This window comes from Capra hircus, chromosome 9, assembly GCF_001704415.2.
Source record: "Capra hircus breed San Clemente chromosome 9, ASM170441v1, whole genome shotgun sequence".
Classification (NCBI taxonomy): domain Eukaryota; kingdom Metazoa; phylum Chordata; class Mammalia; order Artiodactyla; family Bovidae; genus Capra; species Capra hircus.
In genome coordinates this window covers 15,142,702-15,157,551 of record NC_030816.1, presented here as the reverse complement: position 1 = coordinate 15,157,551, position 14,850 = coordinate 15,142,702, and the positions used below count along the sequence as shown (strand labels likewise).

The window sequence follows — 14,850 nt, the reverse complement described above, 5'->3', positions numbered from 1 at the left end:
AGTACACTGGATTACAAACAAATGTCTCTGAGAGAGGCCAATGAACCCATTGTTCCCATTGTTATTGCTCCAGATTTGTTTCCTCCAAGTCACTTACCCTGTGTTGTACGTGGACATTATGTTTTCTTAGTAAATGTATGCCTCCCATATCAAACTGTAAGCTCCATTAGGCCAGGGCTTAATTGGTTTATCCACCTTTAGGTATACTAAGCCCTTAGTACAATATAGGCATTTAATGACTATTTCCTGTAGGAATGCATGTAAGAATAAATGAATGATGTCATCCTTTTCTAGTAGCTTATTTCAGAAAAGTTAGTCTGGTTTTTCAGGATCCGTTTTATTATTTATACTTTTATTCAGATAATTCTTGGGGAAAAAATCATGTTGCTACAGTTTATGTAGAGAACAAACTACACTTGTGTGTCTCATGAGTACCTTAAATTGCCCAATTTTATTATATTGTTTGAGCCATCTTTTGTAGCTTTTAGGGGAACTCAAAGATAGGTGTAGTCATTGTACAATTCAGGTCTTCAAAACCATTTCATGTATGAATTTTATCTTCTACAACATTTCTGAAAGAATCTTTATTACAGACACATTGGAGACGCTCTTTCAACTTCCATTCTTCCCTCCTTCAAATTGGAAAAATTGGAATGCAAAAAAAAAAAAAAAAAAAAAAACATGTCTTCTGGACTCCCTTGCAGCATAATAAATTTTATTATTTAGATGCTCCTATAGGAGACTGAAAAAAGGCAGGAATGCTTCCGCAAACAAGGCCATTTTGATGTAAGTAAGTGGCTGAGTCTGACCTCAACACTTTCAGTATCTAGTCTGTGGGTGTGAAAAGACAGGTTGAAGAACAAAGCAGTTTCCTGGCCAAGTGATAATCCTTGTTGCTCCATAATCCAATGTAGTCTCTTGATACCAAGTTTTCCTGTCCTTACAACAATTTTTTGTGCATCCAGTTCCCTGTACATAACCCCTACCACTTGTATTAACTAGAGTGGTATGTATATCTAGCACTTAAGCCTGATACAAACATAAGGAAGATTTTAAGTTTTTACTTCTTTTCTTCTTTGCTTTTTTAAAAATGTGAAACATATCTCATAACATTATAAAAATATCTTGGTGATTTTTTTTTCATTTCAATCGATATTTTTAGAATGGCATATTTGGGTTTTTTCACTATGGACAATTTCAACTATATACAAACAAGAAATTATTATACTAAATCCCAATGTATCATTTATCTAGTTTCAATTCATGGACTGGCAACTTTATATCCTATGAAATCCCACCTATCTTTTCCCTAATAGATCACTAGCAAAGTGTGATTTACCAGTTTCATGCATTGGAAGCTCTTTTATGAAACAATAGAACTTAAGCCTTAAATTCATTTGCATCTATATAATAGTAAAATATAAATGTAATAAAATAAAATAATAATATAACATATAAATTTGCTATATAATCATACTAATATGAAAGTTAATAGAAATATAAGAAAATACTGTGATAAAACCCACATATTAAAGAAGCCTGTAGGCATAGTTTACATCTTGCAGATTTGCTACTATTTGGGACTAGAATAATGTTATCAGATGTTCTGCTGTGTTCTAACTATTTTAGGAAGAAATAACAGATGAATTGCAGCTTTTAAAGATTTTAGGTTATTCTCAATTTCTCTTGTTATCTCCAGAAATTTTTACTATTTTCATAATTAGCTTCAAACTGGTTGTTTTTAAAGCATATTTCTCTCACATGAAAATCTAGCTGGAGAATTATTAAACTCTGAAAAGAAACATGGGCTTCCCTGATGGCTCAGACAGTAAAGAATCCACCTGCGATGTGGGAGACCTGGGTTGGGAAGATCCCCTGAAGGAAGGCATGGCAACCCACTCCAGTATTCGTGCCTGGAGAATCCCCATGGACAGAGGAGCCTGGCAGACTACAGTCCATGCAGTCGCAAAGAGTCGGACACAACTGAATGACTAAGAACAGCACAGCACAAAAAGAAACATGAGTTGGAGATCAACACTAACTGAATATCTCTATCTGCCTGTCTGTCTGTCTCTCTCATACACATATATACAAACACAATTTTGAGTATGTAGAAGTTGTGTTACTGCTCAGTTGCTCAGTCACGTCTGACTCTTTGTCATCCCATGGACTGTAGCCCACCAGCTCCTCTGTCCATGGAATTTCCTAGGCAAGAATATTGAAGCAGGTTGCCATTTCCTCTTATAGGGCATCTTCTCAACCCAGGGATTGAACCTGAGTCTCCTGCGCTGGCAGGAGGATTCTTTCCCACTAAGCACCTGGGAAGCCATTTGGAGGTTAAGATCTTGCAAACAAATAACTTGTGCATATTTTAATCAGAAATTTGAACTGATTGGTAAAAGCCAATAGTATTTCATGTAATTAAGTGTAAAAATGACATATAAACAAACTGAAAAATGATTCCAGGGACAAGCTTGATTTTTCCACACTTGCTGAACAGCCCTCCCCAGATATGCTGTGCAGTCACCCAGTTCAGTCCTTGCTTCAGTGGATGAGCACTGGCCTTGCAGGCAAGGATACTGGCATAATTAGTTCTCCTGCCAGTGGTGTACAACCTCACTCTGACATGACTGCTGGTCTCCCAGTAGCAGAGACATATCAGATTTTCCCATCACTCTCTGAACAGAAAAGTGTGGTGCCTTTCCCTTCAAAAACAAAATTCAAATCAAAACTACCACCATATACACACCATTGCATTTTCCTGAAAGTATTTTTCAGGATTTTGCTTTTTCACACCTGTGGTAAAGACTTTGACAATTCTAATTCAAAACTTTCCTCTGCAAACGCTTCAGTAAAACTGATGGCCCAGGTAAAGCCGCGTTTCTCTTTAGCACTCAATCATATAGCTGTCACAGATACAGTGATCCAAGCAATCGACTCTCAGTATCATCATGTGGTGAGAACTATGTTTCCCTCTCTTATGATAACGTTAGGGGAAGTTCACTGATTGAAATCACCTACCCTGGCCAGGCACCATAGTAACTATTTGCTTGAGTTGTTTTACAACAGGAGGTTCTGGTAAGGAACAGGGAACTAATAAGGCTCCACCAACCGGAAGAGTTCGGGAAAGGTCAAAAGAAGACACCACATGTCCAACCATCTCCCAGAATCCTTCTCTCTGCCATCCATCTTGGCTACACCAACAGGAAGGACTTGAGTCAGAATGACTGGATAAGGACAACCGGGAAACTAATCCCATCACCATAAAACCTGAGACTGTAAGCCATGTGGCAGAGTAGTTCTCCTGGGTTCCCTTACCCTACTGCTCTCCACCCTGGTGCCCTTACCCAATAAAATCTCTTGCTTTCTCAGCATAAGTGTCTCCTCGGACAATTCATTTCCCAGTGTTAGACAAGAGCCCAGTTTCAGGCCCTGGAAGGGGTCCCCCTTCCTGCAACAATAAGATATATATTTCACTAGAAGAATAAAAAATGCTTTAAACAAAACAAGACAAATGAATGTTCAATAATAAAATTAATATAATAATAATAATTGAAATTCAAAGTAATTGGCACTCAAGTCCTCAAATCAGAGAACACATGACTATCTCTTCCTGGATTATTTCATAAGCCTAGCAGTCATGTATTTTACAACATTTTTACCCTACTTATGGCACGATGCAGAGGTTTTCTGTAATTTCTATTTACTACTCACTAAGAGTGATCACTGTCTAATTTGTCATCCTATGATCTCCTTTTTCTCCTTTACCACATTTTTTCCCCCAACCAACACTATTATTTCCTAAAAGAAGTCTTCACTAATGGCATCCAGCCCACTCTACTCTCCCAACACCATGTCCTACCTTGGAGCTCTCTTCAATTTAACCTTCATTTAAGCTTACCTACTGACTCATTTTCAATGGCATTGTTTTCAGCTTACTATCACATGGGGAAGATCAGGAAGTCTCATTTGCTTTGTGTTAATATAGCTCAGAGGAATTCGTTTGCTACCCCATGCACAAAGGCCCTAAGAGATTTGCATTTTAATAGAGGACAATTCTTTCATAATTCAAACAAATGGAGTTTCTCTAATGGTGGAATTTCAAGCATCACTGACAGTAGTGGAGGAAATATTTGGGGTGAAAGTACTTACACCAAACAATAATGCCTGAGACTACTATCTTTTCCACCTAGATTTAAGCTTAACTGGAATAAAAGCAGATATTCATATTTGAACAAGAGTAAAAGCAGAAATTTAAAGCAAAAATCTACACTTTTGAACAACACTATTTCTTAATAGAATGCATTATTATCTTTGTGTTCTTCACTTCTCATCTTTGTAAAGTTATACTATGTAGTTATTCTCAGTTTCATTATGTCTTGACAAAGATGGCCTTAAAGTTCTCCTCAGCTTCACTAAACTTAGACAGGCACCTTTTGGTCCTTAGGCTCCTGACCTTTCTTTTCTTGCAGCATTTACTTTAGAAAACTTGTAATTGTAAATTTTTTTTCTACTTTTTCAAGACATAAATCTTCTAAAAGCCTTCTTTCAGTTTTACAACCTAGAGTGCTTTTTTCAGAGATGTGGAAGCCACTTCTTTGAAATATAATCATCAAGAAAGATAGTACATCCATCTCTAGGTTCTGTAGGAGAGTAGGAACCTAATTCCCTTGGGAGCCTTGCTCCAAGTTGCAGAACTACTCTCTCGCCTTGAAAATAAGAAAAAGTTCACTCTGCTTCTGAGTAAGCTCAATCAGCAAACACAGATGGCTTACAATCCTCCCACCCTTTTCCAGCTCTTAAAAACTCTCTTGCTTTGGTTTCAGTGAAATGGAGTTCAGAATGCTTTCTGGTCTCTCTCTCCTATTGCAATAACTTTAAATAAAGTCCTATCTGTTTAACCTTGTACTGAGCATTTTTTGCTTTGGCATCCTGTACATGGACAGATTCAAGTACCTATATTGAATCTGTTTAGACTGCCCCGAGATTCCGTCATTAACGAGCATCCTGAACATAGTCCAAGAAAGCAAAGAAAGTACAATACCTTTTTTTTTCACATCCATGGCAGTTTCCTTCTCAGTTTTCATTTTGACATCTTCTTTTTCTGGCAGTAAAATGAGAAAATTATAAACATCTGTTTGCTAAGTTGCTTCTGTATTGTCCGACTCTGTGTGACCCCAGAGACAGCAGCCTACCAGGCTCCTCTGTCCCTGAGATTCTCCAGGCAAGAACACTGGAGTGGGTTGCCATTTCCTTCTCCAGTGCATGAGAGTGAAAAGTGAAAGTGAAGTTGCTCAGTCATGTACAACTCTTCGCAACACCATGGACTGCAGCCCACCAGGCTCCTCCATTCATGGGATTTTTCCAGGCAAGAGTATTGGAATGGGGTGCCATTGCCTTCTCCTATTTCAGGGCACATTTTACTGCTATTAACATCCAATTTATCTCGTATAGAGTGATTCTAAATTAGAGTCAATGGTCATGTCAAATATGAGTGAACTAGCATATTCAAAAGCAGAGATATTACTTTGCCGACTACGGTCGGTATAGTCAAGGCTATGGTTTTTCCTGTGGTCATGTATGGAGGTGAGAGTTGGACTGTGAAGAAGGCTGAGCGCCGAAGAATTGATGCTTTTGAACTGTGGTGTTGGAGAAGACTCTTGAGAGTTCCTTGGACTGCAAGGAGATCCAATCAGTCCATTCTGAAGGAGATCAGCCCTGGGATTTCTTTGGAAGGAATGATGCTAAAGCTGAAACTCCAATACTTTGGCCACCTCATGTGATGAGTTGACTCATTGGAAAAGACTCTGATGCTGGGAGGGATTGGGGGCAGGAGGAGAAGGGGACGACAGAGGATGAGATGGCTGGATGGCGTCACTGACTCGATGGACGTGAGTCTGAGTGAACTCCGAGAGATGGTGATGGACAGGGAGGCCTGGTGTGCTGTGATTCATGGGGTTGCAAAGAGTTGGACACGACTGAGCAACTGAACTGAACTGAACTGAGCACTGTAACAGAACAGTAGTTTTGGTGTGCTTTCTTTTCAGGGAAAGAACAAGTTTTCATTAAGTCAAAAAAATAATCTCTCATGATTGTACGGATATTAGATAGCATTGTTAATTATGATATAATCCAACAGTTTTTCTAAAGGGCATTAAAAGGGATATATTGAATGTTCTCTGGGTTATCAGGCCACCATAAGCATGTCGAAAGCTCAGAAAAGTCTTGAGATCACTTGGGACTTCAGATGCACTATTTGAAAAGGTCATTCAAAAAGAACAAAATAGCAAACCAATCAACTAGTTTCTTTCCCATATATTCAGTAATTTGCTCTTTTGATAGACCATTTTATTAAACTAAATTGAATAGTAATAGTGACATATATATATAATCAAGAGAAGTAATGAAGTAGAATTGAGTATCATTACTAAGGAAGGAAAAAAATAATCAGTAACACATTTTAAGAGTGTTTAGGCTTGAATTTTCTTATAAAAATTATCAATCTCAACTTTATTTGAAATATTTGTTAAAAACAATAACTAAAATTGTTAAGGGAATTTCTTTCCTAGAAAACAACGGCTTTAACAGTAACATTACAAATGGATACTAATTAAGATATGTCAGCTTTAAAATTGGAGAAGGCAATGGCAACCCACTCCAGTACTCATGCCTGGAAAATCCCATAGATGGAGGAGCCTTGTAGGCTGCAGTCCATGGGGTCGCTAAAAGTCAGACAGGACTCAGCAACTTCACTTTCACTTTTCACTTTCATGCATTGGAGAAGGAAATGGCAACCCACTCCAGTGTTCTTGCCTGGAGAATCCCAGGGATGGCAGAGCCTGGTGGGCTGCTGTCTATGGGGTCGCACAGAGTCGGACACGACTGAAGCAACTTAGCGGCAGCAGCAGCTTTAAAATTGCTTACCTTTCTTCCTTGTTTCAGAAGTCACTTTCTTTTCAGCTTTCTTCTTTTCTTCTTCTTTTTCTAGAGAAGAAATTTAAAACATTCCCTTTAGGAAAATTTAGTACAAAAGGAAAATCAAGTTTTGAATAAAGGATTACTATTAAAGTTAATTCTGCCTCCAGATAGTTTTGTGACTTTGAGCAAGTGATTTAATCTCACTAAGCCTTATTTTCCTCTTTTGTAAAATAACAGTACTTCCTTTAAAGTTATACAATGTTTACAAAACATTCTGCACAGTGGCTGGCTCACAGCAAGTGCATGCAATGGTAGGCTGCTAATATTCTTTATAAAAAGTGAAAAAGATAGTTCAAGCTTTCTGAACCAAACAATTGTTTGTCTAGTGCCTAAAGTAAGATATTAATACTGGAAATTAAAATATAATTTCAGAGGAATGATTTTGCAGATATGCTAAAAGAATTATTTTGTTTTCATATGTTCAGTCTCCTTAGAAATTATACATTAGGCTGTTGTGTGTGTGTTAGTTGCTCAGTTGTGTCTGACTCTTTGCGACCCCATGGACTGTAGCTCACCAGGCTCTTCTGTCTCTGGAATTCTCCAGGCAAGAATACTGGGGTGGGTAGCCGTTCCCTTCTCCAGGGGATCTTTCCAACCCAGAGATTGAACCCAGGTCTCCTGCATTGTGGGCAAATTCTTTACTGCCTGAGTCACCAGGGAAGCCCACAGTAGGCCATTAATGATATCTATTTTGATTTTACTGTTTTTCAAATCTGCCTCTTGTCAATAGACATTTGGAGTCTGGTGACATTTGTCTGGCACTGTACTGGGGACATAACTTCCACTGCCCTTTCTGAGTGGCTCTATCAATCAGCGTGCTCAGACTATCTTTTCACCCAGAGGTTGCAGTAAAACTGACTGACACATAGAATGGTTTGACAGTTTGTGGGGCCTCTAGACTTCTTCATGGAGGATTTCTCTTTCAGATATCTGGGAAAACCTTGGTCTGAGGGGCAGAAGGAAACTCAAATGGTGGCCAGCGATAGCCATGTAACAACTAGACATCCCTGGACATTTTTCTGGTAAGTGCTCTCATTTCAAATAACAAAGTCAAGTAGAAGTACACAGTTGTTAAAATGGAATATCAGTACTTTTAGGTGTGAGGCAGCTATAAGCACAGTTAATGTCGGAAACTGACTGATTTTTATCTTCAGTTAGTAGTACGATTTACCTTATATTTGAAATACCTTTCTGTTTGCAATTTGTCTCCTCAACTCAAGTATAAATTCCAGGCATTCAAAAATTTTTATTACCCAGAACTATTATGAGATTGTTACTATGCTGAAGAAATTCAATGTGTAGTTCTAGTATGAATGCTTCAGTTGCCTACTAATGACTGCATCTTATTAAATACAGGAATTAATTCATTCCCTTAGGTACAGAGATTTTTTTACCTACAAGATCAAACACAACCCTTTCTTTCAGTGTCAGAAGTATAATTTATAAAGAACCTCTTTTCATGACTCTTAGAGATAAGTTAGTGTGGTAGGGAGAAATATATTCACACTCTGTCTAAATGTATCTACAGTATACCATTACAGCTCATCTAATCAGAAGTAGAAAGTCAAGAAGTCAGATTTTGATAGTTCTAGAGTCAGAAATAAACCCAGTGAATTCTACTTTGCTTTTTCCTAAAGGTTTATCCATATTAAATATGTAGATCATGCTTAAAATTCTGAATAAATATACTTTTGATTTAAGTAGCAGTACTTTCAGCTTCTCTGGGGGAAATTTTATGTTGTAGGAAATTTTCCATCTTATCTAAATAGATACATATGCCAGACAATTGAATTGGCATTTGCTAATAAACATTACCATCAGATGCCACGTGTCAGAAGAGGAGTCAATTAACACAGAGACTAACTGTAAATATTTCCTAGCCTATCTTAAAAATCAATGCCATAGTCATGATAAGATCACAATTTAGTACCCAACTTAGTATCTGAGTCTCTAAGTTTCATAATGTAGATGAATAAATATTTTATTAAAAAGTTCATGACAATTAGTTCATCTTATATGAAACTTGGGAATGAAAGTAGGTATTTGAGGCCATGAGATGGAAGACATTCTTTTCATTTTTTTTTTTTAAAGAGAATTACCTTGGGTAATAAATTCTACCCTTTATATTAATATAGCTGGGATTTTATTGTGGTGATACAGTATCCTTGCTTTAGTTCAGATTGATTAATGCTTCCATTATACACTCTTCCTGTGATTATGGCCATACACTGAAAGAGTCATGAATAAGAACAGAAATCCACAAAAAACAGGTATAAATAATGTACTTTAATAACATTTTTATGAATTAGACCTTTAAGCTGTCATTATGGGACTTACTTTATTCATGGTTAATTTATTTAAAATATCAACTTCTGAAGATCCCTGCATTTCTCCAAGTACTACCATCTATTCTCTATGTGATCTGGCAGCAGAGAAATTAAGTTTTTCATTTATAAAAGGTACAACAATTTAATTATCTCCTTCTTGGATATAAAAGGAATCCATGTTTCTTATATGAAGACTCTCTTTCCCTTGACATTTTTCTCCTTCAGTAGTCAACAATACTCCTTTCTTTCCACCTGACTATGCACCCACATATCCAATTTCCTCCTCATGCTCTCCTCCAATTTGTTTGCTGTTTTGTTAGTAACAGCGAGAGGAGAGTTAGGACATTTTATATCACTGGTTCTCAGAGGGTTCGCAATTAAGTGTGTCCATAGAGTGTGAACTTATCAGTATAGTGCCTTTCTCTGAGAAAGTGTCATAGGCTGGGAAATGATGGCTCTATCTGGTAGGGATCACAGGAAAGACTGGCTGAGAGAGAAATCCTCTCCACCATAAGCAGCTCTGAGCCACAAATATGTTATTAGCTTCTGCATAAATTAACATCAGATGAAAGAGAAATTAAATGACTTACTTGTTACTTCCTAAGCCCTTACAATGGGCTTTTCTCTTGCTTTTAAATGTTTTTATGCCATCTCAAAGCCAGAGAATGCACAATAGTTAATTATAATTGTAAAGCTTTTGAAGATGCCTGTTCCTAGCAAAACGAGCAAACAAATGCAAATGCTTCATTTTCATCTTATGTTTTGTTCTCCCCACTCATGCCTTTCTTGTGTAGAGATTATCCAAAATTTACATGCTTTTGTAACTCTCTGTGGCCAGGATTGATGTGTTCTTGGTCCCAGTTAAGTAAATAAGGACATGCTTCTTTCATAACAAAGCATTCCAACACACCTCCTCACTGTCACCTTGTTTCTTTAGAGTGGCAGAGGCTGACCTGGAGCCCCAGTCACAGTACAGCATGGAAAACTTCACATAAACAGATAAGCTCAGTTACACTAATGACTATCAGAGCTTTCCATTGTTATCTGCAGAGAGGAGCGAAACAAGGGACGATGGAAGGGTGCTAGCACGGCTGACTTTGGTCCGAATTCTGTCTCTGGCCCCTTCTGGTTCTGACACTGCAATGTGCCGTAACACACTGATCTCCATTTACCTCATTTGAAAAATGGAACTAGCAAAATCTACCTCGCCAACTTATTGTGAAGAAACTGAGCCAAAGTGCTTGGACAAGAGTGGACGTTCAAAAACAATACGGATAGCATATATTCCTATATTTTTGAAACAATCAAAATCTGACTACATAAAATCTTCAGTTTTTCCAAGTGTGACATTTGTTGATCTGAGTAAATGTACATTAATTCTTATTTTTCTGTGTTGAGGGAGGCTATACCAGGAATATTATATATTGTGAAACTTTAAGAAAAAAATAGGAATTAACATGCTATGAAGGGGCATTGTGTTGGAATGAAGAAGTGGATTCCAGTTATTCTATAAATAGTAGTTTCTGCATAGTGCAACTGTAAGCAAATCTGTCTTCAACCATAAAAGGCAGGGGGAATGAGTAGAATATACTCAAGTCTCTCTTCACTTGTCTATTCCTTTATTTCTCCAAGGAAGTATGTCTCATCTTGCATCTATTTCCTAATTTTTCTGAGAACAGTTAACTTAAAAAGCTTTCAATTTGTAAATAGCTGCTTATGTTCTCTGACTGCTATGGCTTAAAATATTTTAAGGCTAGAGAAAAGTCCATTTTTAAGTCTTAATGAATGTGTTTATGTTTATGTGTATGCATTGTATATGAATACATATATGCATGTATATAAAGTCATATGATAATAAGGGTCAGAAAAAATACAAAGCTAGGTTTAGAGGATTAGAGTATGAGGGAATGGGAAGTGGCTTTTTTTTTTTTTTTTTTTTGAAAAGGAACAGGGTTATACCTTTTTGAATGAGCACCATTTCAAAAGATGCTTGAACAAAAGTAGGCTCCTAGGGAAAAGAATCTTCCTGCAGAGGAAACATATGTGCCAAGACCTTCAAAGAGGAGCATTCTAGCTATATTCGAAGAAGAGCATGGAGACCAGAGTGGCTGGAGCAGCAGATGTAGGAGGACAGTGGGAGGAGAAATGGTCAGAGATGTAGCTGGGACAATCACATCGAATCTTGTTCACAATAAGAATTTTCCATTTTATTCTGAGTAAGGTAGGAAGTCACTGACAGGTTTCAAGCAGAGTAATTGTATTGTGATGAGTTATGTTTTAAGAGGAATTTTGGCTGCTGCTGAGTGGTGGGTGTCAGTGTCCAACTAGATTGTGTGACCATGTTGCGATGAAGACTAAGAAAGTAAAAGGATTCAGTAATAATACTCTTCTTCATGTTTTCCTTTCCCCCCCCCCCACTAAAATTGCCTTCTAATTTTGTCTGGGATTCTTGAAGGAATGCAACACTATAGACACATGGTGGGAGTACCTCTCTTTACATTGTAATTAGGTTACTGTAATAGCAAAAACTCTTCACTTGAGTTATATGGAGTAAAGGAAACTGGCTTTTCAGAACCTGAATCCAGTCTTTCCCTTGACTTTTCCTTTAGTGAATGCTGAATTTTTCTTAGAAGTCAGTTTTTCTCATTATCAGCTACTAACAACAATTCACAACCAGAAATACTAGAGCATTTTAGAGCCTTATATAAACAGTTGGTCTATGTCAACAAATCAATAAATGATCAGGTAACCTTAAGTCAAATCCTTTGCCAGGGTTTGAATTTTAAACTATTCCTTCAAGGAATTTTGAGTATGATATTAACAAGGGATAAAGTTTACAGTTACAACATGGATTTAGGGGCATTATGGGCGGAGACAGGGTGGCTCAGATTCTGCCTGCAATGTGGGAGACCTGGGTTCAATCCCTGGGTCAGGAAGATACCCTGGAGAAGGGAATGGCTAACCACTCCAGTATTCTTGCCTGGAAAATTCCACGGACAGAGGATTCTGGTGGGCTATAGTTTATGGGGTTGCAGTTGGACCTGACTGAGAGACTAACACTTCACTTTCATTAAGGGACGTAGTTCAGTTCAGTTCAGTTCAGTCACTCAGTTCTGTCCGACTCTTTGCGATCCCATGGACTTCAGCATGCCAGGCCTCCCTGTCCATCACCAACTCCCAGAGTCCACCCAAATCCATGTTCACTGAGTTGGTGATGCCATCCAACCATCTCATCCTCTGTCATCCCCTTCTCCTCCTACCTTCAATCTTTCCCAGTATCGTGGTCTTTTCAAATGAGTCAGTTCTTCGCATCAGGTGGCCAAAGTATTGGAGTTTCAGCTTCAGCATCAGTCCTCCCAATGAATATTTAGGACTGATTTCCTTGAGGATGAACTGGTTGGATCTCCTTGCAGTCCAAGTCTCAAGAGTCTTCTCCAACACCACAGTTCAAAAGCATCAAGTCTTCGGCAATCAGCTTTCTTTATAGTTCAACTTTCATATCCATACATCACTACTGGAAAAACCATAGCCTTGACTAGATGGACCTTTCTTTGGCAAAGTAATATTTCTGCATTTTAATATGCTGTCTAGGTTGGTCATAACTTTTCTTCCAAGGAGCAAGTATCTTTAAATTTCATGGCTGCAATCACCATCTGCAGTGATTTTGGAGCCAGAAAAATAAAGTCAGACACTGTTTCCACTTTTATCCCATCTATTTGCCATGAAGTGATGGGACTGATGCCATGATCTTAGTTTTCTGAATGTTGAGCTTTAAGCCAAGTTTTTCACTCTCCTCTTTCACTTTCATCAAGAGGTTCTTTGGTTCTTCTTTACCTTCTCCCATAAGGGTGGTGTCATCTGCCTATCTGAGGTTATTGATATTTCTCCTGGCAATCTTGATTCCAGTTTGTGCTTCATCCGGTCCAGCATTTCTCATGATGTACTCTGCATATAATGGAGGCAGCAGAGGCCCAAATCCAAGAGCACCACATGAAAGTGCAAAAGCTGCTCCTGGGAAAATGGTATGTGAATTCTGAGATGAGTATGCAAGTTACTCTCCATGCCAGCTGAAGGAGGTGCCTGCTGAGTCCCTACTCCTGTCCAGTAGGTAAAGGCTGACAACTCTTTGTGAAACAGTACCATTCATGAAGTAGATGTCCAAAGGAATCCAGAGCTAACTAGTATAAATCCAAACATTTTCAAGATACCAGATTATGGACACTTCTTTAAGCTTCAAAAAAGACTGTGAAAACGTGTTCTCCATGTTGCAAGGAAGAGCCAATTCTGACTCCATGATGAATATGTTTCTTTGATTTTAACCTTTGCTTTTTGTTGCTTTCATTATTGTAGTCATACGTAATGCCCGCCTCAGGGAATTCTACACCTCTGCCTGATTATTAAACTAAAAGTGCCTTTGTTCAGCCTTTGTTCAGCTCATAGGAAGATAATATGACTCTGCTATTGTTGTTCAGTCACTAAGTCCTGTTGGACGTTTTGCGATTTCATGGACTCCAGCATGCCAGACTTCTCTATCCTCCACTATCTCTCAGAGTTTGCTGAAATTCATTTTCATTGAGTTAGTGATGTCTTTAATCATCTCATTCTTTGCTGCCCCCTTCTTTTGCCTTCAGTCTTTCTCAGCATCAGGGTCTTTTCCAATGGGTAGGTTCTACCCATCAGGTGGCCGAAGTATTGGAATGTCAGCATGAGTCTTTCCAATGAGTATTTAGAGTTGATTTCCTTTAGGATTGACTGGTTTGATCTCCTTGCTGTCCAAAGGACTCTCAAGAGTCTTCTCCAGCACCATAATTCAAAAGTATCAATTCTTAGGTTCTTAGTCTTCTTTATGGTCCAACTTTCATATCAGTATATGACTACTGGAAAAACCATAACTTTGACTATATGAATCTCTGTTGGCAAAGTGATGTCTATGCTTTTTAATATGCTGTCTGACCCTGCTCACCTGTGAATGGCTCCAAGAGTAAGTTCAGTCGCTCAGTCGTGTCCGACTCTTTGCGACCCCATGAATCGCAGCACGCCAGGCCTCCCTGTCCATCACCATCTCCCGGAGTTCACTCAGACTCACATCCGTCGAGTCAGTGATGCCATCCAGCCATCTCATTCTCGGTTGTCCCCTTCTCTTCCTGCCCCCAATCCCTCCTAGCATCAGACTCTTTTCCAATGAGTCAACACTTCGCAGGAGGTGGCCAAAGTACTGGAGTTTCAGCTTCAGCATCAGTCCTTCCAAAGAAATCCCAGGGTTGATCTCCTTCAGAATGGACTGGTTGGATCTCCTTGCAGTCCAAGGGACTCTCAAGAGTCTTCTCCAATACCACAGTTCAAACGCATCAATTCTTCGGCGCTCAGCCTTCTTCACAGTCCAACTCTCACCTCCATACATGACAACAGGAAAAACCATAGCCTTGACTAGACGGACCTTAGTCGGCAAAGTAATATCTCTGCTTTTGAATATACTATCTAGATTGGTCATAACTTTTCTTCTAAGGAGTAAGCATCTTAATTTCATGGCTGCATTCACCATCTA

At 38.5% G+C, this 14,850-nt stretch overlaps 1 protein-coding gene across 33 annotated transcripts in view; it reads right to left on the bottom strand.

Moving 5' to 3' along the window:
- TRDN (triadin) overlaps positions 1 to 14,850 on the bottom strand; it is a 407,610-nt gene that overhangs the window by 197,228 nt on the left and 195,532 nt on the right. For 32 of the 33 annotated variants that reach the window (XR_001918516.1, XR_001918517.1, XR_001918515.1 and 29 more), the window contains exons 11-12: positions 6,925 to 6,984; positions 5,045 to 5,104 (exon numbers count right to left, since the gene is read on the bottom strand). Coding sequence is in view for 28 of the 33 variants with exons in the window: in XM_018052961.1 (XP_017908450.1) it covers positions 5,045 to 5,104; positions 6,925 to 6,984 (120 nt within the window). In the remaining 5 variants the exon portion in view is untranslated. The remainder of the gene's footprint in view (positions 1 to 5,044; positions 5,105 to 6,924; positions 6,985 to 14,850) is intronic. The other variant, XR_001918519.1, reaches the window with a different exon arrangement.